General features: G+C 32.7%; 1 protein-coding gene and 1 long non-coding RNA gene across 3 annotated transcripts in view; one reads left to right on the top strand and one right to left on the bottom strand.

Moving 5' to 3' along the window:
* LOC114329203 (alpha-actinin, sarcomeric) overlaps nucleotides 1–25,553 on the bottom strand; it is a 377,312-nt gene that overhangs the window by 29,405 nt on the left and 322,354 nt on the right. The window contains exons 4-8 of one of the 2 annotated variants that reach the window (XM_028278239.2): nucleotides 24,902–24,987; nucleotides 19,468–19,560; nucleotides 8,985–9,215; nucleotides 8,176–8,474; nucleotides 4,196–4,475 (exon numbers count right to left, since the gene is read on the bottom strand). In XM_028278239.2, the coding sequence (XP_028134040.1) occupies nucleotides 4,196–4,475; nucleotides 8,176–8,474; nucleotides 8,985–9,215; nucleotides 19,468–19,560; nucleotides 24,902–24,987 (989 nt within the window). Of the gene's footprint in view, nucleotides 1–4,195; nucleotides 4,476–8,175; nucleotides 8,475–8,984; nucleotides 9,216–19,467; nucleotides 19,561–20,760; nucleotides 20,847–24,901; nucleotides 24,988–25,553 lie in introns of both variants that reach the window. The other variant, XM_028278240.2, reaches the window with a different exon arrangement.
* LOC114329204 (uncharacterized) overlaps nucleotides 22,218–25,553 on the top strand; it is a 58,200-nt gene continuing 54,864 nt past the window's right edge. Inside the window, exon 1 of the long non-coding RNA XR_003652283.2 lies at nucleotides 22,218–22,697. This is a non-coding gene — a long non-coding RNA (uncharacterized LOC114329204). The remainder of the gene's footprint in view (nucleotides 22,698–25,553) is intronic.

Here is a 25,553-nt window from a genome sequence, read left to right as displayed (position 1 = left end):
AGAGGCAAGAATATACTGCCAAATAAAACAAGCAATGAAAACCGAAAAATTGTGAAGGCTCATATTGAATCTTTTTCAACCATGGTCCCACATTATATTCGCCAAAGTTCGAAGCGTAGATATTTGGACAAAAATTTGAGTATAAGGAAAATGTATCAACTTTCTTTATATAAATGATTGTCAGCTGAAGAAACTAAAAGGTACTAGCGAAATTACATACCGAAGAATATTTTCTAACGACTATAATTTAATCTTTTTTGTCCTAAATAAGATCGATGTTTAGTTTGTAATAAATAATATTTATTAGCCCTATCATATTATGAAATGGCTAATGCATCAGAAACAAAAGTATGAAATCTCGAAAAACGAACTGATAAGAAAAGCTCTAATCAACAACGGAACTTTGTTTCAATCACCTTCGATCTACAGGCTATACTACAGATTCCAGATTAACTGAACAATTCATATATTCTTCCCGAAAATTATGGGTCTACAATTTGTGTGTAAATGAAGTCGCATTACCAAATGTAGCTTACCGTTTTGCCTGGTCAGAAATTAACGGTAGAAGAGGAAGTTCTGAAATACAAAGCATTATACTCAACTACTTATCAAAATGTGTCCCAGAATATGCAAGCAAGTGAAATAAGTGTATTTTCTTATACCTGTGGAGGACAGTATCGTAACATAAAATTTTAGAGTCGGGACATTCTTGTATGGTAGTTGACTCTATACATAGCAGCATCTAAACCGCTAGAAATCAGGTCTCTCTATGGTATGCCAGATTACTTGTCTGTTAGTGGTAAAAGGTCAGTGATAAAAAAGTATGTATAGAACTATACAAGTGTAAAGATTTTAAATAGGTACTACGACTTTTATGATTTAAAAAAATTGTCACACACTCTAATTAAAAACCGAACAAAAGACCAAAACGGTGAAAAAATAATGTGGTTAAAGATAAAAAGATGAGATTCATAAAAGAAGGGACAAACAGAATCCATTTCAATTATGACGCGTCACCAAGCTTCATTTCCTTATTGATACTGCACGGCAGTCAATAAGAAAAAAGCAAGCTGAGTTATCAACTAACATAAGCATGCTTATGTTAGTCGATAAAAACTTAAGCAATTTTATGATAGAAGTTCGCCAACTACCATAGCAAAAAACAGAGATTTGTTACAGCTATTTTGATATGGGAGTGATACCTGAGGAATATAACAGGTGGCATTGTATTTTACTATGCCAATGGTATCTTGGCAGATCCTGCTTTCAGTGACTAATATGACCAGTAATACGCATAGTAATATTATTTTCTTGTATCTATAACACATTCAAAATAAATTTGTTTTTTCTATAAAACTGCCTATCATTTATGTAAATAGTATCCATATAACTACAAACAGCTCTGAATAAAATGTTCAGGGAAAACCAGTTAAATGTTATAATTATCGACTAATCCCTTAAAAACATTGTTATTAACTAGTTAAAGCCTCATATTCCGATCACAAAACTACAAAATATTATATTTGATTTATTATATTTGTTATAAATGTGTTATTTTAACGATAACTGATTAATTTAGATTTACAAGTAAAACCAGGTAAGTGACCGCATCTCCATCTTAAATTTAGGTTTAATCAGCTAGGTGTCTTAACTTTTTCAAACTAATGATAGAATATCATTTCTGATATATGCATCTTTCACTGGAATACCGAATATCAAACACAAGTTGTCCTCTTAATTCAAAATAAAACACTAAACTTTAAAAACGTTTTTTCTCGGTTTCAGTATTTCGGCATTTACCTGGTTTTCGCAGTATACCGACGATATACATGTTTACATATTGCACAAATTTCATGCTTATTAATGGATTTATGCACAGAAAATGTAATTTGGCTTTTTAATAAAATAAGTTACACTGCTGTATCATTGACATAAAAGGACCTAAAACCATATAAATATAATGTAAATGTAGGTACATACATAGTATGTACTATTATTATGTAGGTCTATTCAGTAGGTACACTTATTTCTACCAGCCATCAATGATCGGGTATTAGAATATCCCGGTTATAGAAATATTTTTGCTTGGCACGAAGGCTATTCCAATAAGCGGGTTCGACTGTAGTTTGAAGTAGTTCTGAAATAAATTGGTAAAAAGTTCAAATACAGGTAAAATCCCTTATCATAGATCAGTATAATTATACAGTCGCCGGTCGCCGTCCTTATTACTTTATTTATTGTCATCCGGCTCATGTGGTCATTCCATTCGACTCTTCTGTTTCTTTCCCATGTTCTCCACCTTACATATCCGTCCCTTGTATACTTGTATACTGTAGCTTAATTTCTTTTATACTTTTTGATCATAGACTTTTAAGGATTTTTTTTCCTTGGGTTTGTATGACTGCGGACCTTAGGGTCCATTCGCTCATCTAACCGATTTTGCTCATTTTTACATAATTTTCACTAATCTATGTTTGTTTTCCTTTCCTATTAATAATTATAATATCATATCATTATGTTTATTATTATACATTAACATTTTTACTTCTATTTTTCATTATATTATTCATTTTTTATATTCAATTACATATTTTTTTTCCTTTTTTGTTGTTTTTTTTTGTTTTTTTTTTGGTTATTTTTTGTTTTTTTTTTTTGTTTTTTTTTTTCATTGCGGTAAGGCTAAAACCCGATTCAACATCTCGGAGGTTATTCGTCTTCTTAATGGTTCATGTTTAATTTTTTTAGACTTATTACAATGTTTTTACATTTTTTTACAATATTTATATGCTTCTAAATACAGATAGTTAACTATAGCTACTCATATTTTCAGTTTAATATTTTTAATATGCTCACATAATAAAATGACAACTTGTGGATTATTAATTGATTTATTAAGAACCTTAAATTAATTGGATGTGTAACATCATTCAACTTATAAATTTTGTCCAAAAAGATTTTCACTTGAGCTTGTATTAGAGAGCAATTTAATATTTGATGCTCTGCGTCTCCTATTTCTCCACAATTGCAATATGGATCGGTTTTTAAACGAATTTTAAATAGAAATTTGGGAACAGGTACGTGATTAAACCTCAAACAACAAATTTTTCTTATTGCATTTTTGGAAAGATTCCCCTTTATACACCATGGTTTTTTGGGAATCGTTACTTGAATTTCTTTGTAATGTTTGTCTTTTTGATTGTTTTTATTATCTTCTTCCCATTTTGTTTTCCAAACGTTGTTAATAACTGTTTTTATTTCATTTGTTGTACATTTGTATTTTGTTCCTTCTCCTTCGTGTATGGCCCTTTTAGCTAAGACATCAACTGTTTCATTGCCCAGTATTCCACAATGGCTTTTGACCCATATTAGATGTATTGTTTTAAAATCTTTATTTAATTCTTCAACTTTTTGTAAGATTTCTAAGATGATATAATTTATTTTAGATGTAGATTGAAGGTGCTTAATTTTTTGCAAAGCACTTTTACTGTCAGAGAAAATATAAATTTTCTTGTTTGGAAGATGTTGGCAGTATTTTAGGGCTTCTAATATGCCTATTAGTTCAGCTGAGTATATGCTACTATTTTCGTTTAATTTAAACATCTTACTCTCATTTGTTTGAGGATCGTATATTGCACATGCTGTTCCTTTAGTACTTTTGGAAGCATCGGTGTAGATTTGATAAGCATTTGACTTTTAAGGATAATCTCCATTTCTTTTTTAATGAGATAATTTCTTTTATTTTTAGTTAAAGGCCGTATAATATGTTATATAGAGAATACAAAATAATTCCTAATGCCTAACCCTCTCACAATTATTATTGTCACTGATACAATAAAAGATTGAGCTCTAAAGAGAATTTTACCAAGACAGCTGTTTGATGTCTAAGAAATTCTTCGAAATGGCATCAGTTGTAGAGAGGACAATAGGTACCGTCTGAATACGTTCCATTCTCCAATATCTTCTTATTTGCATGTCGAGATACAGTATCTCGAGAAAGAAAATAGTTTACCACTATTATTATTAGTTTTTAAATTTCACTTTATTTTCTTCTAAGTTTAATTTTAAATAAAAATAATAAAAAATGTTTCTCCGGTTTTTTCGGAATAGTAAAAACTTAAGGTATCATAACTTTTTCTCGTATAACTTTTAATATAAAATATAATAATTGATTTAAACTTATAAACTCTTAGCGTACCTTAAAGTGATGGTGGGCATCAATCAAGCCTTGAATTTCTTCGACCGTGTGTACAATGAAGATGTCAACCAAGTCTTCTCTAGTACCGTCCAACCAGTTGTTGAAAGGAGCTGCACGCTTGGCGAATTCGAGATGGAGGATGTCGATCTTCTCCAAGATTCTTTCTGCTTCATCTAAAGCTTGGCGACGACGTTGGGTTAGAGCTCCGAGCCTGTCCCATTGGTCGCAGATACGCTGGCATCTTGCATTGACGCTCACGCTGTCGTGGTATTCAAGAGTACTAAAAAAACATTACATTAGAAAATCCATGACTAACGAACAAAAATACAAAAAAAAAGTCATGTGATACTTCAAGAGAATTACAAAATAAGTATGAGCAGATTTTTACTTGATTGGAATACATCAAGTAACAGAAATCCGACTTATACTGTCGAGTTTGGCAGATTCGTTTCGAAGCAAATAGTTTATTAAGTTCTCAACGTAGATAAAACTAAAGCCCTAATACAAGCAAGGAATCAATGAAACTTGCAGAATTTGCCAATAGACGACGCTAACATTAAAGGAGTAAAACAGTACACATAGGTACCTGGGTGTACAGATAACTAAGCTTGCTATCAAAGCAGACCTCTCTCTGTCGCAGGTATTTGAATCCAAAGACATCCATTGGGAAGTAAAGTTAAAAATATATAAAACCACCATACGACCAATAGCAACATATGGCGTAGAAACATGGACCATGACAGAAAAAACAGTAAACCTTATTAATACTTCTGAAACAAAGATATTAAGGAGGATATTGGGACCTATTTGCGACAATGGTATACGGAGAATAAGGTTCAACCACGAGTTACACCAATATTACAAAGAACCCTCTGTAGCAAATGATGCAAAAATGCAAATGTTGCACTGGGCAGGTCACCTCATAAGAATAGGCAATGACAGAACATCTAGTAGAACGCTTAGTGGAACCATGGTGAGACGTTGGCCAGTAGGAAGACCAAGGAAGAGGTGGATAGAAGAAGAAGTGGGAACCGATGCTAAAGAGATATTTAAGGTGGATAACTGGAGGAGATACTTGGAGGCGGGGGGAGGACAGGGCCCGACTTGAGCTGTAGCACCATAGGAGAGAGAGAGCGAGAATTTATTAAGTTCATCTGTCGAGACTGATGCCAGTTACAGAAATATCTGAGGCTGAAGTATTGGGTTTCAAAAAGCTCTGTTTACAATGAGTGCCGCGTTCGCTAACCTCCTCCTCAGTCGTTTCCTCATTGCTGAGTGTCGTGATTCCCTATAATACGAGCAACTATCTCTTTCCATCGGCTTCTGTCCTGAGCTTCTCTCATGGATTCAGAGAATGTTTTTCCACTGACTTTCTGTACTTGATCCGTCCATCGAGTAGGTGAGCGACCTCTACTTCTGCGCCCTTCAACATTTCCCGAAATTATAAGTCTCTCAAGATTATCATCACTTCTTCTTGCAATATGGCCGAAAAATTTTAAGACGGTGGAGAGGCAAATAGAGGAAAGTCGAGTATGAATATTAAGCTCTTGGAGGATTGAGTGATTTGTTCTGTGTTCCGTCCATGAGATCCGAAGCATTCTTCTCCAGCACTACATTTCAAAGGCGTCAATCCTTTTTCTGTCGTCCGATTTCATGGTCCATGTTTCGGATCCGTAATTAAATATGGGAAAAATTAAGGCACATACTAATCTTATTTTGGTGTTCTTCGACAAGGAGCGATCTTTCCAGATTTTCGATAATCGACTCATAGCGTTTTTGGCCATGCCTATTCTTCTACGTATTTCTGTTTCGCAAGATCCTGTATTACTGATGTAGGATCCTAGATAATTGAACTCGTTAACCACTTCAAACTGGTCTAAGGCTCCTGTTGTCTGAAGTGAATTTGAATAATCTACTATCATAATTTTTGTTTTTTGTTTATTGATCTTGAGACCACATCTATTGCTTTCGGCTTCCACTAGCTGCAGCAGGCTGGACATTTCTTCTTCGGTTGCAGTTATTAATGTTGTATCATCTGCATATCTGAGATTTGAGATCTTCTTTCCTGCGATAGAAATACCGCCATTCCATTTGTCGAGTGCTTTTCTCATTATACAGTGCTAGTCAAAAGTCTGTACCCCCCCCCCCCCCATCTTATCTTTTGAACGGTTATACCTATAATACTGAAATTTGGAGAGAGGAAATAAACCGACGTAAGCTTCTTAACTAGTCATGACAGTTGACGCAATAGTGACAGATGACGTTACAGAGCCACTGTGACCGATAATTTTAAATGGGACCTACCTTATGGCAAGTGATACCTCGTTTGAAAGGTTTTCAAAATACCTATTTAGTCATACTAATTTTTTTGGATTTTAGTTGATTTTGATTGTGGTGAATAAATTAAATGAATATAATATTGTAGTTTCGCATTTAATTAATAAAAATTCAAATGTCTGCCTATGGTTTTTTTGTCAAAAAAGTTGACGTTTTTCAATTCTCTAGTAGTTTTTACGTCAACGTCAACCTTTTTGACAAGTAATCATATGCGGAATTTTGAATTTTTATTAATTAAATGCGAAACTACAATTTTATATTTATTTCATTTATTCATCAAAATTTGCTTAAAATCAAATTAAATTAGTACGACTGAATAGGCATTTTCAATACCTTTCAAACGAGGTATCACTTGCCATAAGGTCCCGTTTAAAATTATCTGTCACAATGGCGCTGTAAAGTCATCTGTCATAATTACGTCACTTGTCATGACTAGTTAAGAAGCTTACGTCCGTCTATTTCCTCCCTCCAAATTTCACTATTATAGGTATAACCGTTCAAAAGATACGAGGGGGGGTACGGACTTTTGACTAGCACTGTATATTCCCCATAGAAATTAAAAAATTCCGTTCGCTAACAACGGAACACAAACACATTCGAATGCGCCTTTCTCAGCAACAGAGCGTTTTCGACAGGATAAAGTAGGTTTTGTGCGTCGATTCACCACAATGGATGAGACTTGGTCTATCACCATGCTCCTGAATCAAAACAAGAGGATAAAGAGTGGTAGAACCTTGTTTTTCGGCTGCGAAACGAGTTCGTATCCAGAAATAGGCCAAGTTGGTTTAGCATCAGTTTTTGAGATGTGAGAGTAATTTTTTGTGGATTACTTTCGAACTGATACAATAAATTTTGGATACTATTGTAATCTTTTAGACCAGCTCGAGGAAGAAAATCGTGAAAAAGACCCGGTTTGTAAAAAAAAAACCTTTTTCATTAGGACAGTGTAGATTGTCATATGAGCATTTTACCAATTACTAAAATCCATAAATTACCGTTCGAATTGTTGGAGCATTCACAGTATTAGTCAGATTTGGCTCCTAACGACTTCCATTTCCGTTTGAATACCTTAAAAAAATTATGCATGGAAAGCGTTTTTCATCAAATGATGAGTACATAAGAGCTGTGGAAGCGTATTTTGCAGTCCTTCCAGATTCTCCCTTCGGGAATGGAACTTGTAAATTGGAATCTCGTTTGAACAAGTGTATTGATGTTCAGGGAGACCATACTAAATAATATAGTGTATGTATTTCAAATGATAATATTACGTTTTTCCTATCGAACCGCAAAACGTACTGAACAACCTATACTAAATTTACAATCAAGATGCAGTAGAAATAAACAAACCAAGACACGTTAAATGCTATAGGAGCACTCCCGAATCATAATTTACAATGTACACATATACATTGTAAATCACAAATCATGATTTCCAAAGTTTATACATCGTAAATTATGATTCGGGAGTGCTCCTAGTAGCATTTAACGTATTTTGGTTTGTTTATTTCTACTGAATCTTGATTTTAAATTTAGTATAGTATATAAGTGGAATAATATTATGTCCATGCGTTAGATCATATGTAATGCATGGAATGCACCTGAGGTTTCACCAGATCTAAGAACGCAATTAACACAATACTTACTTTAATTCCTGTGCAATGGCGGCGATCTGTTCCACTCGGTCTTGATGGGCAGCTAAGTCAGATTCGAAAGCTTCGTGCTTCTTCTTCAACGCCTTCAATTCGTTAAGACGGCATTGTCTGAAGTCTTGGCTCTGGAGCATTTCTTCTTTTCCGCGGGTCCATTCTTCGTGCGCATCTGCCTTGTGTTTGAATTTCTGGGCTAAATGTTCCAAACGTTCTAGACGCATCATTTCAGATAAGAGCCATTCTTCGAAGGATTTTTCGGCATGTTCAAGGCCTTTCCAGGCGTTAGCAATATCCTAAAATACAAGTAATGAGTTAATGAGCAACCATATATGTAAAAATATAGCAAAACCTTTTCGGACGCTTATGGTCGAAGTCAAACAATAAGGCTCGCACGCAATTTTTCCCTTGTTGCCATCAGCGCTTTCCTGCTAAACTTGATGTTAGCGAAAAAACTAATATATGAGGAAAAATTTGTTGAATTTATTTGCCGTCAAGTTTGTACCGGTGGGTTATGATGTCATTAAATCTATGATGTGCATGCCTAATTTTTTTACTTTTAGTTTATAATAAGTTTGTTCTAGCATCGGTTTCAAACGGTTTGAAACCATCAGCGAATAGTGGACCAGCGCGAGTAGAGGGGATAGCACTGGTGACTGTATTATGTTCTCTCACTGACCAACTGTTTGCTAACGGTTTCTGACTAGTTTCACTGTTTACTAGAACAAACCTATTGTTATAATAAAGTGGCCTTTGTATTGGTCGAAAATTATTTTATAGTTGAAATAACACTAATTGGTACTTACCGAAACCATTTTTCCTTCTGTTGGCATGTAGGCGGGTCTGTTTGACAGTCTTAACTTGGTTTGGAGGGTGTTGAAGTTAGTCTCCAGTTTTGCTTTTTGTTCCACACGTGGTGGTTTATGTTTGCGACGATACGTACGGTACTCTTCTAATTTCTTCTGAACGCCAGCGAGTGAATTATCCGTCTGGCGGGAATTCAACCATGGCATGGTACGACGAATCCATTCCAAAAGCTAAAATAGTCAAAAGTGTTATAAAACAAGAAGCTTCCAGTTTATGATATATATTTTTAATATTACCTAATTGTAATAATCAATTAAACATATATGTAGGTAGATGAAAATCTGAAGTTGAAAGATGATACATTAAACAACTTTTATTTGTTACATGAGCAACAAGAAACATTGAAAAATCACTGAAGTATAACGAAATATAATAAATGAAATCACTGAAATGAAAAGTCCAAAATTATTATGTAATATTGCTGAAATATGGGGTATACAAGAATTTACAAACTCACCCCCTCCAATCCCTACCGTTATCATCATATCCCGAATTTCAGAAAAAGTGGAAATAGCCAGTTTAAAGACCTAAAAGAAAGTTGGTATTTTTTTTCTAATGAATTGCTGCAGGTATATGCCAAAAATTAATTTTTTGCTTCATCCCCTAACGAGTACTAATAAATGGCTACTGCGGTTTAATACTTAAGCTACAATACCCAACACTCCTATTTCAGGAACGAAAGCAGATAGAGGGTCGCTTACGGCGGCATATTTTATTGCTAATTAATTGCTGAAAGATGGGGTATACAACAATTATATAATTTACAAACTCAACCCCTACCGTTATTTTTATTCCCAGAACGTGCAACAATGGCTATTGCGGTTTAATACGTAAGCTACATACAATACCCAACACTCAGATTTCAGGAACGAAAGCAGATAGAGGGTCGCTTTCGGAGGCATATTTTATTGCTGATTAGTTGCTGAAATATGGGGTATACAAGAATTTACAAACTCCATCCCTCCAGCCCCTACCGTTATCATAATTCCCCGGATTTCACATAAGGTGAAAATAACCAATATAAAGACCTAAAACCAAGTGGGTATTTTTTGCTAATTAGTTGCTGCAGATATACGCTAAAAGTAAATTTTTTGCTTCATCCCCTAACGAGCACCAATGGCTACTGCGGTTTAATATTTAAGCTACAATACCCAACACTCCTATTTCAGGAACCAAAAGCAGATAGAGGGTCGCTTTCGGAGGCATATCTTATTGCTAATTAATTGTTGAAATATCGGCTATACGAGAAATTACAAACTTACCCCCTCCAACCCCTACCGTTATCATTATTCCCTGGATTTCACAAAAAGTGAAAATATCAACTTTAAAGGCCCAACGAAACGAAAAAAATAGCGCCCAATGTATTAATGTACATTAAAGATATATAATAAATTAAAATTAAATAAACAACGATTGCGTTAATTTTTTGGTACCTATGCTTAAATTCTTTCGCAGCTTATTATTAGCACGAATAAATGCACAAATTATGGTCAACTCCCTTAGCATATTCGTTTTTTAAGGACGTTGTATACTTTATTTTCAATCTAAAGATTGTAGAGAATCTGCCAATACATACTACCTTTTAGTTATTAAAAAAACGATATACATTTGTGCATTGGGTCACATGCTACAAATATGTGATAATGGAAATCCACAATTTAACATGGTCTCTTGTGGGACGGTATAAAAAACTCTATAAAACCAATGTTGAATTGTACAGATATTCTTAATGGGCACTTAAGAAAATTATCAACGAAATATGAGTGTTGGCTACAGTAGCTTAAGTATAAAACTGCAGTAGCCATTGTTGCTCGTTAGGGGATGAAGCAAAAAATTCATGGAGGAAATCAGTTTTTGTTTTAATTTGATTCAGAGTTGGACCATTATCTACAGATGGCTATTTCTGCATCTCATGCTTCATCAGTGTAGCTACGCAGTCCCAACTCTGAACCAAAAATCAACAAGCCTGCCTTTTAAGGGAAATCACTGCGATGCAGTAATTCCACCTTTGAGAAGCAAAACAGCGACATCTCTAGTAAAACAAGGAAAACGACGAAAAGACCCAGATGCAAAGTTTACTGTAATAAAACAATTAAAATAATTGAAACAAAATAATAAAAAATATTTTAAATCCAAGAATTTTCGTCGAAAGAAACTGCTTTCTGGTTACATCCTGAATCTCCGGCTTTAACAATTTATAAGCACGGAGATGACGAATATAGAACAAAGTAGAAAGGACAACGGTCACGTATCAAAAAACTGCCTTTCCCCCTTGTTCTTATTTACTCAGATTTTTGAGTACTTGGAACTGTCTTTCGGCACTTTTTCCTAGAGGACAAGGGAGTAGATACGTGACCGTTGTCCTTTCTATTTTCTTCTATATTCGTCGTCTCCGCGCTTATAAATTGTTAAAGCCGGAGATTCAAGATGTAACCAGAAAGCAGTTTCTTTCGACGAAAAGTCTTGGATTTAAAATATTGTTTATAATTTTATTTCAATTATTTTAATTGTTTTATTACAGCAAACTTTGAATCTGGGTCTTTTCGTCGTCTTCCTTGTTTCAAAAAATTCATATTTGGGGTAGACCTACAGTAATTAATTAGCAAACAAATACCCACTTGCTTTCAGATCTTTAAACTGGTTATTTTCGCATTTTATTAAATTAGGGGCATGAAAATATCAGTAGGGTTGGAGGGGGAGAATTTGGAGATGTTTGTATACCCCATCTTTCAGTAATTAATTAGCGATAAAATATACCGCCGGAAGCGACCCTCTATCGGCTTTCGTTCCTCAAATATGAGTGTTCGGTATTATAGCTTAAGTATTAAACCGCAGTAGCCATTGTTGCTCGTTAGGGGATGAAGCAAAAATTCATTTTTGGCGTAGGCCTGCAGCAATTAATTAGCAAAAAATACCCACTTGGTTTTAGGTCTTTAAACTGGTTATTTTCACTTTTTGTGAAATCCGGGGAATGATGATAACGGTAGGGGTTGGAAGGGGTGAGTTTGTAAATTCTTATATACCCCGTCTTTCAGCAATTAGTTAGCAATAAAATATGTCGCCAGAAGCCACCCTCTATCTACTTTCGTTCCGGAAATATGAATGTTGGCTATTAAGTAAGTCTCATACCTGCCTTATGAAATGGCTATTCTAGCTTAATAGACATTAATTTTTCACCACCCGAGATTTTGATCGAAATCTACGATATCGCATAAAAAAATGATGCTATGCTATACTTATGAAGCCTGGAAGATTTAGAGATGTTAGAAATGAAAAAGTTTTAGGACGTATGAATAGCAATCGTGACAGAGCGCATTAAATCTCAGAAAACATCTTATAGCCCAATAAATGACCGTTTTTGAGTGTAATTTCCAGGGGCAACTCCGAATTGCATGAAAATGTGGATTTAGGTTCTACTTACCCTCCACTTCAAAGTTGAATTTGTGCCGTTGGTTGCTTTTACTTGGGGGGTGGCATTTACCCCTCCTCGGGGGGGGGGGGGTGAAAAACGCGTGTTTAAATTAAGGCCGGAAATGGATAAATTGACTTATTTTAAGTACGTTTTGTTCTATAAAGTTTTTTACGTAAGTCAATACTTTTCGAGTTATTCGCGATTTAAAATGTTGATTTTTCGACAAAAAAACTACGTTTGCAGACCGTTTTTCCCAAATAACTCAAAAAGTAAATATTTTATCGAAAATAATATTTTTAGCAAAAGTGTAGCCTATAAAAAAATTAAAAAAATGGTGTACCAGTAAAGTCTACAAATTGAGTAGAAGCAAAGTTGTAGCTTATGAAAAATACGTTCTTATTTGTCTAATTCCAAATCGAATAATTCAACGCGAAATCACCGAATAAAGAAGCGTTTTTCGGGAAAACCTTATTACCATTTTTAAAATATCGAAAAAAAAGCTTATTATTTGTTTTTTACAGAAGTTTACAGCTTCAAAAATAAACGGGATACACTGAAAAAAAAAGTTGGCCCCTTTTTTTTTGGTAAAAAAAATCGTGAAAACCTGCTTCTATTTAGCACCCTAAATGAAATTAATCGTTTGGCTTTACCATCTATTTTAACTGTATGTGTATTGTTTATATGATCTGTAAGTTTGATTGGTTTGAAGTGCTTATTTTTGAAAACATTTGGTTTTATAGTAAAAAAAATTTTTCTAAAAATTTTTTGAAAAATTGCATTTTTTCAAAATAACTTAAAAAAGTATTAGTGATAAGAAAAATCTTAGAGAGTAAAAAGATGTAGGTTTTGCTATTATAAATATGCTAATTTCATTTTGTTTCTCAGTAAGACAAAAATTGGTTAAGATATAGCTGTTCAAAATTTGCATACACTCGTGATTAGTGAGCCATTCAAGCTTCCTCAATTATAACCCCTTCAAAAATAAACAATTTAAACCGGTGAGACTGACAGATCATATAAAAAATAGATAGGTAAGTAAATTGTTTGTAAAGCGGTAGCGATTAATTTCATTTGGGGAGCTAAACACGGCGAGATTTTCATAATTTTTTACAAAAAAAAAGAGGGCCAACTTTATTTTGAGCGTAACTCGCTTGTTTTTAATGATAAAACTTTTGTTAACAATTAAAACAAAGCTTTTTATAAACACTTTAAAAAAGTTTAAATGGGTTTTTCCCGAAAAGTGCTTAATTTTTCGGTGATTTCACCTTGAAATATTCGATTTGGAATTAGACGAATAAGAACGTACTTTTCATGAGCTACAACTTTGTTTTTATTTGATTGATAGACTTCACTGATACACCATTTTTTTGGGTTTTTTATAAGCTACACTTTTGTTAAGAATATTTTTTTCGATAAAATATTTACTTTTTGAGTTATTTGCGAAAAACCGTCTGAAAACGTAGTTCTTTTTGTCGAAAAATCAAACATTTTCAATGGCAAATAACTCGAAAAGTATTGACTTACGTAAAAAGCTTTATAGAACAAAAGTTGCTTAAAATAAGTCAATTTATCCCTTTCCGGTCTTATCTTGAAGGTATGTTTTTTCACCCCCGAGAAGGGGTGACTGTCACCCCCCCAAGTAAAAACAACAAACGGCACAATTTCAACTTTAAAGTGGAGGGTAAGTAGAACCTAAATCCAAATTTTCATTCAATTCGGAGTTGCCTCTGAAAATTACACGGTATCGCCGAATTTCCCGTTCATTTACTGGGCTATTATCTTGGACATATATTCAGACACGGGAAATATAACTTTCTTCAATTAATAAGGGAAGAAAAATAGAAGGAAATCGCGGTCCTGTCAGACGACAAATGACATGGCTGCATAACATCAAGGAATGGACTGGACTAGACCTTCAAGCCTTTATAAGAAAAGCCTAAAATAGAGATGGATTTGCAGAAGTCATCAGAACCTTCATCAGAGACGACATGAAGAAAAGCTTTCTATAGATTTTTAACATCAACAATTTCTAATCTAATCCCAGAAGACCTGTATATTTTGAAATTTACGAGGTTAAGACAAATTGATTCCACATGTAATTCCTTTCTACACTGTGGGCCGAAATAAAGGAGTACATTTTTTTGTTGAAAATAACTTTTTTGTTTTTTGGGCGATTTAATTTATTTTTGCAGGGCTAATAGCCTAACATGTCCCCAATATGACTGCAAATTTGGAAGCAAAAATAACGTACAAGGTCGGACTTATAAAAAAATTTATGTAACAGTGCATTTGAGCTCGTTGCAAATAAAAACTGTCTTAGCTAAAATTGAACTGATTGCTCTTTTCGTAGGTTAACTATCCAAAACACGTCAATAAAAAGGATTTTTTTTCAAAATTACCGGATTCGCAAAATATAAATTTTTTATTAAATTAGGAAAATTTAACATTTTAACAAATAACACATTTATTAAAACAGTTTAATAATCTAAAAATTTAGACTAAAATATTATGAATATGGCCACCATTATTGTTTACCCCTTCTTAAAGTCGTCTGCGCCATCCATTGATAGCTCCATTCATTACACCCTGTTCAAAATTGTTCCAAACAAACTGCATTCTTTCTTTGAGTTGTTCTTTAAATTGTTGTCCGTTATACAAATTTTGTTCGAAATTTCCCCAAATTGAATAGTCAACCGGCTCTGGCTCAATATAGTCCGGACAATTTTCACTCAAGAATATCCTTGTATTGTGGGAAGTGTGCGAAGGAGCACCATCCTGCTGGAAAGTGTAATCATAACATACTTCTTCAATTTCAGGTAATCGGTGTTGCGAGATTTGTTCTTGATATGTTTCTGAACTAAGCTTTACCCCGGCATCGACAAAAATCAGACGATATTTTCCCAACATGGATACTGCAACAGAGACCATTACACCTTTTGAGAAATGACTGTTTTCAATTGAAAGATGCTCTAGTGAAATGTCTCTCTTAAATAGAACGTCAGAATACACCCTATTATTTTGGGTATTTTTAGAAGGCTGTAAATAAAACATTTTTTCATGTGAAAACCAAATTTTTTTAATATAAAGTCTTCACGAGAGCGAAATCTTCTTAGTAGCAAATTACATATTTCCAGTTGTTTTTCTCTTACATTGGTAGTAAGTCTTTTGACAGTAAACTTTTTTAAATACTTTAACTTGGCAATCTTCTTTAATGATTCTTGAGCTTCGCTTCCTTTCTCTTCCACTTTTATGTTCAATAGACCAATGGGTTTCCCTTAGATGTCTTAAGAACTGTCCTATCGTTCCAATATGCCAATTTTTCTAAGGAAATGCATTTACAATGTTTCTTGCACCATAATTATATTTTTTCACGGTAATATTTAATTAATAATTTGTCCTCTTTGCTTAAAAGTGACATTATGAATTGGCCAATTTACTTATTTAACTATAAATGTCAAACAAATTCCATCATAACCTAAGCAGTCATGGCTTACTAAGTAAAATTGACATATTAGAGCGTTGGAGAAATTCTTAAGACATTTACAAAAATTACTGCTAATATGAGGCAAAAACGATGGAAAAGATGTAATTTAGTGTTAAGAGGGTTTGGTGTTTCGTTCTGGTGAAAATATTAGAAAAGTACTCAAATAAGATTTCCTAATTTAAGTAAAAAAATGATATTTTACAAATTCGGGATTTTTTAAAATGTTATTGCGAAGGCCTGTTCTGAACATTATTTTAAAAAAAAAAAGAAAGAATGTGTGTGTACTTTGTACGCACGTAAGAAGTTATACTTCTATTATATGATTTAAACGAAATTAATATACTTTTTATTTATATTTTGTTTAAATATTAAACTAATTTATACTTACTACTTCTCAAACATTTTTATTAGAACAGTGCCAAAAATTAAAATAATAAAAGAATAAAACACACACAAACACATTAAACAAGCCACAAATGATGTCTGAACATTAATTGTCGAAATTTTTTTTAACTAAATATGTATTTTCTGAAAATACAATTATATAATAAATATACTTACAATCATAAAATGTATTAAAAAAACAAAAAAGAAAGTTTCTATTGGGACTCGAACCAGCGCTGATAAGCGCAGTTGGTATTGGAATTCATTCGCCTTCAACGCTTAGCCACGGGCACTATGTGTCATTATTTACGAAGATCGACTAACTAAACGGATTAAACTTGTGATATTTTGATATTTTGAAAATTTTGATCAAATTATTTTAATTTTGAATTGAAATGATTTAGAATTGAAAAAATACAACAAAACATAGAGTAACAAAACAATATATTAGGTGAATATTGATAGAAATTTTTATGGTAATCAAATTATATAAATAAAAGTATTACGTACTATGTATTTTGGCAGATCAAATAGGTAGGTTTATACTCATGATACATTAACAATTATTACGTACCTGTTGCTTTTAAAAACTATTTAAAAGTCACTACAATATTATAAACTTTTTTGTTTCTGTCCTCACAACAATAAAACTAATATATTATACATTTGTTTACCTTTACCTTTACCTCCAAACCACAGCTGTCCTACAGCTGCCATATCGGCTAATTTTTGACATGTCATTTGAACATCCAATCAGAACAAAGTTATAATGCGCATGCGCCGGGCTGATAGGTTTTAACATATAAAAATTCACCCTCTATCGCCGGTAAAGAAGTATAACTTCAAAAAGATATTTTGCGAATCCGGTAATTTTGAAAAATTTCCTTTTTACTGAAGTGTTCTAGATAGTTAACCTACTAAAATAGCATATCAGTTCAATTTTAGCTAGGACAGTTTTTATTTGCAACGAGCTCAAATGCACCGTTACATAAATTTTTTTATAAGTTCGACCCTGTACGCTATTTTTGCTTCCAAATTTGCAATCGTGTTGAGAACATGTTAGGTTATTAGCCCTGCAAAAAGAAATTAAATTTCCAAAAAAAAAAAAATTTATTTATTTTTAACTAAAAAATTTACTCCTTTTTTTCCGCCCACAGTGTATATTATGTGTCCGTGTCGGTATTTTAAAATTATTTTATCAATCTTTTGGAATTTTTAGTGCCTATTTCTGTAAACGTTGAAAAAAAATTGCAATAAGTTATTTTCTAAATCTAGTTCACTCAAATATTTTTTGCTCTCTAGAACGACGAACCTTCTACAAAATGGATATTTTATGATTTACAGATCGTCGTATGTAATTTTAGTAATTTAATAATAGATGTATTCTTGGCAAATCATGAATGTGGGACCCGTCCTCGTAAATAAGCTGTCAACGTCAACAGACAATTTTTAGAATTTTTTTATACAATTATTATACTGTTAATATATGTACAATGCGAGTTATTTCAAATATCTATGAAACTGAGAGGGTCAAATCTATTTAATTTTTTTTTTATAAAAAATCGGTTATACAGGGTGTCCCGAAAAGATTGGTCATAAATTATACCACAGATTCTGGGGTCAAAACTAGGTTGATTAAACCTCACTTACCTATATACAATAGTGCACACAAAAAAAGTTACAGCTCTTTGAAGTTACAAAATGAAAATCGATTTTTTGTCATATATCGAAAACTCTTAGAGATTTTTTATTTGAAATGGACATGTGGCACTCTTATGGTAGCAATATCTTAGAAAAAAATTAACGTGAAATTTGTGCACCCCATAAAAATTTTATGGGGGTTTTGTTCCCCCAAACTTTTGTGTACGTTCCAATTATTTGGACCATTATTATTGTGGCACCATTAGTTAAACACAATATTTTTAAAACCTTTTTGCCTCTTAGTACTTTTTCGATAAGCCAGTGTTTATCGAGATATTTTGAATATTTGTCGAATCCACCTCATATTTGCATATGGTTAAGTACGATTGTAGCGACCTGTTAATAATCTGAAAATTTATTTATAATTTACATTTTTAGGTATATTTTGAAAAAGAAGCCACATCTCGATAAAAGGTGACTTATCAAAAAAAGACTAGGAGACAAAAAAGTTTTAAAAATACTGTGTTTAACTAATGGTACCACAATAATGGTTTAATTAGAACGTACCCTAACATTTGGGGGGTTTAAAGAAACAAAACCCCCTTAAAACTTTTATGTAAACATATTAAAAAAGAAGCCGCATCTCGATAAAAACTGACTTATCGACAAAATACTAAGAGGCAAAAAAGTTTTAAATACATTGTGTTTAAGTAATGGTACCACAATAATGAATTAATTGGAACGTACATCAAAGTTTGGGGGGGGGGGGGTTAAGGGAACAAAACCCCCATAAAATTTTTTTGGGGTGGACAAATTTCACTATAATTTTGTTTTAAGATGTTACTGCCATAACAATGATACATGTTCATATTCAACAAAAAATCTCTAATAGTTTTCGTTATATTGAAAAAAATCGATTTTCATTTTGTAATTTCAAAGGGCTGTAACTTTTTTTATGAGCAGATTTGTACTAAGGTAAGTTAGGTTCAATCGAACTATTTTTGACCCCAGAATGTGTGGTATAATTTATGACCAATCTTTTCGGGACACCCTGTACATATATTACAATATTTTACATAATCGGAGCTATTCAACACACACATTTTTGAAATTGAAAAAATCTAATGCACGCTCTATTATCCCAAGAATAGAGTTTAAAGCGGGGAAGTCAGAAAGAAGCCAAAGACACACACGCAAGGCTGAAGGTAATAAAAAGAAATAAGAGTAAAATGAGCACAATGGAAAAACGAAGATTAGGAATAATGGCCCGGGATAAATCACCAGATATCGGAGTGTGGGCCGCCTGCGATAGAGGTGGCGCGATGACCTAAGCACGGAGAGAACAGGCGTGCGTAGGTTATATGAAGATAATACAACTTGCCTAAAACCTACAAGGAAGAAGGAGAATCATTGGAAATATTGTATACTATTTATAATATTTAATGAAACTGAACTAACTTTATCTAATCTACTATCTATCTACAAATATAAAAATACTTACATCGCTTGCCAAACGTTCGTATTCTTCCATAAGACGTTCATTTTCTTGGTTGACTTTCAGTACTTTGCAGATTCTGTTCGCGGCGGTTTCGGCCTTAAAAGTGAACAAATAATCAATAAATGTTTTCTTTGACAAATAAAACCTGTACAAAAATCATCACTTTTCAAATCTTTTGGTAATTTAATTAGATTTTGAGATAACTATACTGTACATTAGTGTACATCTTGGTAAGTGGGGTGTGCATGTGAAAATTTTGTGTTTATTCTTAATAGGAGCCATTTTGTACGAATTTAGCTTATGTTGTGCCAAATCTTTTCTCGCTTGTTCAAGTTTTAGTATCAACTACCAATTTTTGGATTTAGCAATTGTGTTTTGCTTTTTACATGCACATAAATATTACCACCTATCTTTGTATTTGCAGTTCTTTGGACACTAAATTTTGAAGTCGGCATGTGCACTGGATGCTCGTACGCAATTTCAATAACTTGACTGTTCCCGGTCTTTCTCGGCCTAATTTTTTTATTATTTATCTCCACTTTATTAATAATGTGTTATCAATCATAACAGTAAGTCAATTTCGTGTTAGTTTTTTTGTGATGGCATGTAGGAATTGTCAACATCTAGAGATATCCTTTAACAATATAATACTATTGCCAGTCAAAAAGTGATCGCAAATACATATAGTTTTAATCAAATTAATACTATCTAATTTATTTTTGAAACAAAATTTCGTTCATAACGTAAATAGGCACATGTTTTTTATATCAAATTAAAGCTTTTTTTTTCTAATGCATGATCATGTAAGGGTGCATGTGAAAAATGCCCCAAATTATGGTTGCTACATTGCCAGTTGCTAAAAATGCCAGGTATCAGAGATAAGTGAAAGAAAGCTAGCGCGCAACGCCACTGGTTTGACAAGATGACCGCTTTAACAACTCGTATTGGTCATCAAACATTGTCAATCTTGTTCCAGCCAAAACGTGCTACGAAGTGACAGCTCCCAAATTTGTTTGGTTAGGTTATTTGGGGAGGGGGGTTGTTCCAAATGATGTCACATATAATGTCACATATTATAATATCTAATAATGAAGTCACCAGCTTTAGGTACAGGAATCGGCCGGAAATGCTAGTTTTTGAAGCTCTCGTTTTGTCCAGATTTCTATGAGAGATATTACTGGGCGACCACCGTCGAAATTAAATAATTAAAATTTAGATAGTCTTTTATTAGTTCGAAAAGTGATGATTTCATCGTTTGTCAGCATATTGTTAATAATATTAATATCAGAAAATCACCTTCTGTGCACCTGAGAAGCGATGGTAATAAGAAGACACGTACGTCATTACGGCTCTTTCATCCGGCATAGCTGTGTTCTGTAAGTCTGCATGCAAACAATATCGGGTAAAGGTAGAGCCACAACAAAACAGCTAACAATTCAAGTGATAAATATAGTAAACTAGATTAAATAAAAGAATGAGTTTTTTTAACAAATAAAACATTTCCAATTTCTTATTTCTTTTTCAATTCAAAAATTGCAAATTTTTTGATAATTTTACTAGATTATTTTGTTTCATTTGAGAAATATATGTTAATGAAACTGTTACTATTAGGGCCGGTTGTTCGGACGCTAATCAACAATGATCATTATCAAATAATTAATTACTGTCAATGTCAACTTTGTTTGGGTTGTTAAAAAGTCTGTGGAGTCTATAATCGATTAATATAACAATAATTATTAACATAATTAATAATAAATCTCATAATTGTAATTAATTATGTTTTCAGCAACCCAAACAAAGTTGACATTGACAGTTTTGGTGACAGTAATTAAATATTTGATAATGATCATTGTTGATTAGCGTTCGAACAACCGGCCCCTAGACTGTTAATGTTGAAATCTACTATAAAATTTTAATAGTATACTTTTCTATCAATTTTACAATTGAATAAACAATTATTATTGAACAATAAATTCGTTATTTGATGCTTCAGCTTAGAGATTGGAAACTGAAATATTAAATAAACATTATTTTCTTCTTCCTTAAGTACGGTTTAATATCATATATCGCTTTCTCTAAATACCATTCTCGCAGACTGTGCCCATTACTATTCTTAGTAGGTATCTTAATTTCGAAGATGAGCAGATCTGCATCTGTTTTGGAAATGGTCCATGTTTCTGACCCAATGCAGGATGAGTTTTCTATCTATTATTTATTATTAGTTATTTATCTCTTGAAAAACATCCTTGGTTGTTTTGTTCTACCTCCAATATTGTATTATTCTCTATCTCCACATTTCAAAATGACTGCAATTTATTTATATGATTTTGTTTACGGGCCCAAGATTACTTCTTTCACTATTAGGTTCAATGTAAGATCTTTGCTATGATATAGTATTGTGTTCAATTCTATGGACGCCGTTTTATGCCGTTTGTATAAATTTTTTTCTGTTATTACGATATATTTACGGTCTTTGGTATATTAATTATTACTCCAGTATATAAGGTGTACTACTGCTTAGTTGTTCGTTAAAGATTACCGTAATCACTGTGTCATCGGCATATTTTATGTTGTTGATTGTTTTACCGTTTATTATTATCATGTCAGGTCCAGCTGGTAGTGCTTCTTGAAAAACTAATTCATTATATACATTGAACAGTAAACAACCAAGTAGCTTTTTGCCTCATTCCTCTTCATTATATACCTAAATTTGTGCAATTTGGTTTCAGTAAAAGTATGATATTATTCTTAAGTATATAGGTACAAGCCTGTTTTTATTTGTAGAGCATTTTCGTAACATTTGTAATTTAATTCTAATTATATAATTGATAAAAAACCTATAATGACATCAGAATTTACTTTAAAAACATTCTTTATGTTGTTGATATTAATTTGGAAACTAAAATAGATAATATTTTCAACCCATTTATCACTTAAATCATTAGCTAAATATCAAATTCAAGTATAAACATAAAAATCATACAAAAAACAAAAATCAGTGTGCTCACACGGTATTATATTGTGAGTACAACAAAAATGTTAAACAGCAATTGCAAAACAAATGTCGGATGGGGAATAAGCAATACATACAATGTGGATGCAGTTTACATAAAAAATTTTACATATGCCAGCTGTGAAAAACAAAATTGTTTCTGGCATATATCAAAAAAGGAAGTAAAATAGGAGTACGACCGTTATAAAAACTAACTTACTTCAGTTTTTTGTTCAAAAAGGTAAGAATTTATGATAAAAATAAGGTCGATTGATATTTTTTGTTTTTCGTGAGATATGGGGCATTGGTATCTCTACCCTAATAGTACTTTTTAACGCTTCTGTCATATGTCGTATATTAATATTATACACGGATTATACGACATATGACAGAATCTCGAAACAAATGAAAAGCGTTGAAAAGCCCTCTTTTAATTAAAAATTCACTTTATTTACGCAAAGGTAGTATGATACAAAAGTTTGAACAATTTAAAAAGAATAATTTTAAAAACAAAATTTGGTTGCAGTGAAAAAGTAGTTTTGATATTTTTAAAAATGCCATTTTTTTTTCAAAATAAGTTCATACCTGCAAAACTAAGAAACCATTGTATTGTTTAATTTAGGAATATCATTAAAATATCGTTTTTTTCAGTTCAGTTTCAGTATAAATAGCATTGTAGCAAGATTTCGCGCCTATCCCCTTAAATACGAACTTGTCACCTTCAATGAGACATAACTCGGTTTGTATTACGCCTAGAGAAAAATAATAATCTCTTTGATTTTTATAAGCTGCATTTTATCAATTTACAGTTGGTTTAATAAAAAGGTTAAAGTTTTTGAGTTATTCTTGAAAAATCGATTGAAAACACAAGAAAAAATTGAAATCAATCCCGAATCAGTTTAACATTGATTTTTCGAAAAAAAAACCATTTTTGTTTAGAATATATTTTTCTGACGATTCTTGAGGATATTTTCAATATAAAGGTTCCCATCCCCTAGTTGGGTGGATTCCACTACCAAGATAAAACACACTTCGGCATAGGGTAGATTATGCTTCATAAGATAGTTCCTACGTTAAAATTTTCAAGAAAATCGATGAATCTTGATGGAATTCGGAATTACCTTGATACACTATCACCATACTATACGGGGTGGGCCAAAGAAAACAGCCACCTCGATATTTGGCAGTAGTTATTAGATTTTAAAGAAATGACGAAGCAGGTCGATTTTTGTTCTAAGGGGGACACATTTTTACGGTACATACATCTGTCATTTGTCAACCCTCTCCCTTCCACTTCCCCAACCCCTTATTTTTAAATAGGGAATATACGCTGTGAGCTCGTAGGTAGAGCGGATATTTAAAATTTCGCGAGCGCCAGTAGTGGCAAGTCTGTAAACGTTTAGTGGAAATTTGACATAAAGTCAAAGTGATTAATTTAAAACATTGAAATTAAAAACATTAATAGAAAAAATATTAGTTGGTCAAAGCTGTGTTATAAATTAATCTAAGCGCCATCTACACGATAATTGTGAAAGTATCCGACGTAAAAAATTAATATTTCATTAATAGAACGTTTAAATGATTAGCAAAATCTTAAAAAAATCGATTACAATTTAATTACTTTTTTGCGTTGTAAATATTAAGCGATAACAATTAAATAATAAATTTAAAAATTACCGGCGAAAGTTGCATTAGTAATCCGCTAGTAGCGACAACAGCGAAGCTCAGAGCATATACCATATGCGGCACATCAATAGAAAGGCATTAAGATGGAGTATTCAGACATACGATTGTTCACGATTTTTTTTATATTTGCACCGTCTTTGCAAAAAAAACTGTCAATTCATTTGAAGTACATCACCTATTAAAAAAGTAACGTAACGTGTATGGTTTGCTAACATGTAATTTTTCCTGTCATGTCATATTTACTTTTGATGTGACAGAAAAAATGACATATTAGCAAACCATAGGCTTTACGTTTCATTTTAAGAGGTGTTGTACTTTAAAAATGAATTAACAGTTTTTTGCAGACGGTTCAAATACCGAAAAAAATCTTGGACGGTCGTTATGTCTGAATACACCATCTATATGCCTTTTTAATGATGTGCCACACATGGTATATTCCCTATTTAAAAATTAGGGGTTGGGGAAGTGGAAGGGAGGGGGTTGACAAATGACAGATGTATGTATCGTACAAATGTGTCCACCTTAGAACAAAAATCGACCTGTTTCGGCATTTCCTTGAAATCTGATAACTACTGCCAAATATCGAGGTGGACTGTTTTCTTTGGCTCACCCTGTATATATTTTTAAAAACAAAAAACAATAAGTGCCTATATAGGTATAATTATATCTAAAAAAAATGCATCCAACATTGTATGTATCACGTAAACACACGTATTAGGCAGGTTTCGTTAATTTTTGGAGTTTTTATGCAACCGGTACCTGTTGTGCCCCTTGGAAAGCGTGATAATAGCATGACACGTAAGTCATGATAGCACGCTCGTCGGGTTTAGGAGTGTTGATCAGATCTGTAATTATTTCATTATAAATACACTTTTTCAGATATCAGATTTTTATAAAGCTTTTAGAGAAGAGGATTAACTCTGTAGGGTATATACGGTTACTATTATTTTTCTTTATGGGCTATTCCACGAATATACGTCTGTCTTGGATTATCGCGACAACGAATATTTTAGTGTGCAACATAAGGAGTGCGAAAATAAATGGCTTTAATAATTGTTCCAATAAACAACAATATATTTTGCAATTTACTTTCGTTCTTCATAATTTGCACAGTAAAATATTCGTTGTCGCGATAATCCAAGACAGGCGTATGTTCGTGGAACAGGGTATAACACTGTTTAATATGGTCAGTGAAAAAACTATGGAGATATAAAACTATCAACGAATTATAAATTTCTTACAAAGATGTTGTTCTGAAGCTATTTCCTTGTGGCATTTTTATAATTAACTATTTAGATGGGAAATAAGCCACAATTAAGTTAAAAAAAAATAATTTTATTAACGTTTCGACGCCCAAATCGGGTGTCGTCAAAATACAAAATACTACCAAATTAAACAAAAATGTTGCTTA

The sequence above is a fragment of the Diabrotica virgifera genome, chromosome 1, assembly GCF_917563875.1.
Source record: "Diabrotica virgifera virgifera chromosome 1, PGI_DIABVI_V3a".
Lineage (NCBI taxonomy): Eukaryota > Metazoa > Arthropoda > Insecta > Coleoptera > Chrysomelidae > Diabrotica > Diabrotica virgifera.
This window is presented reverse-complemented; position numbering and strand designations above follow the sequence as displayed.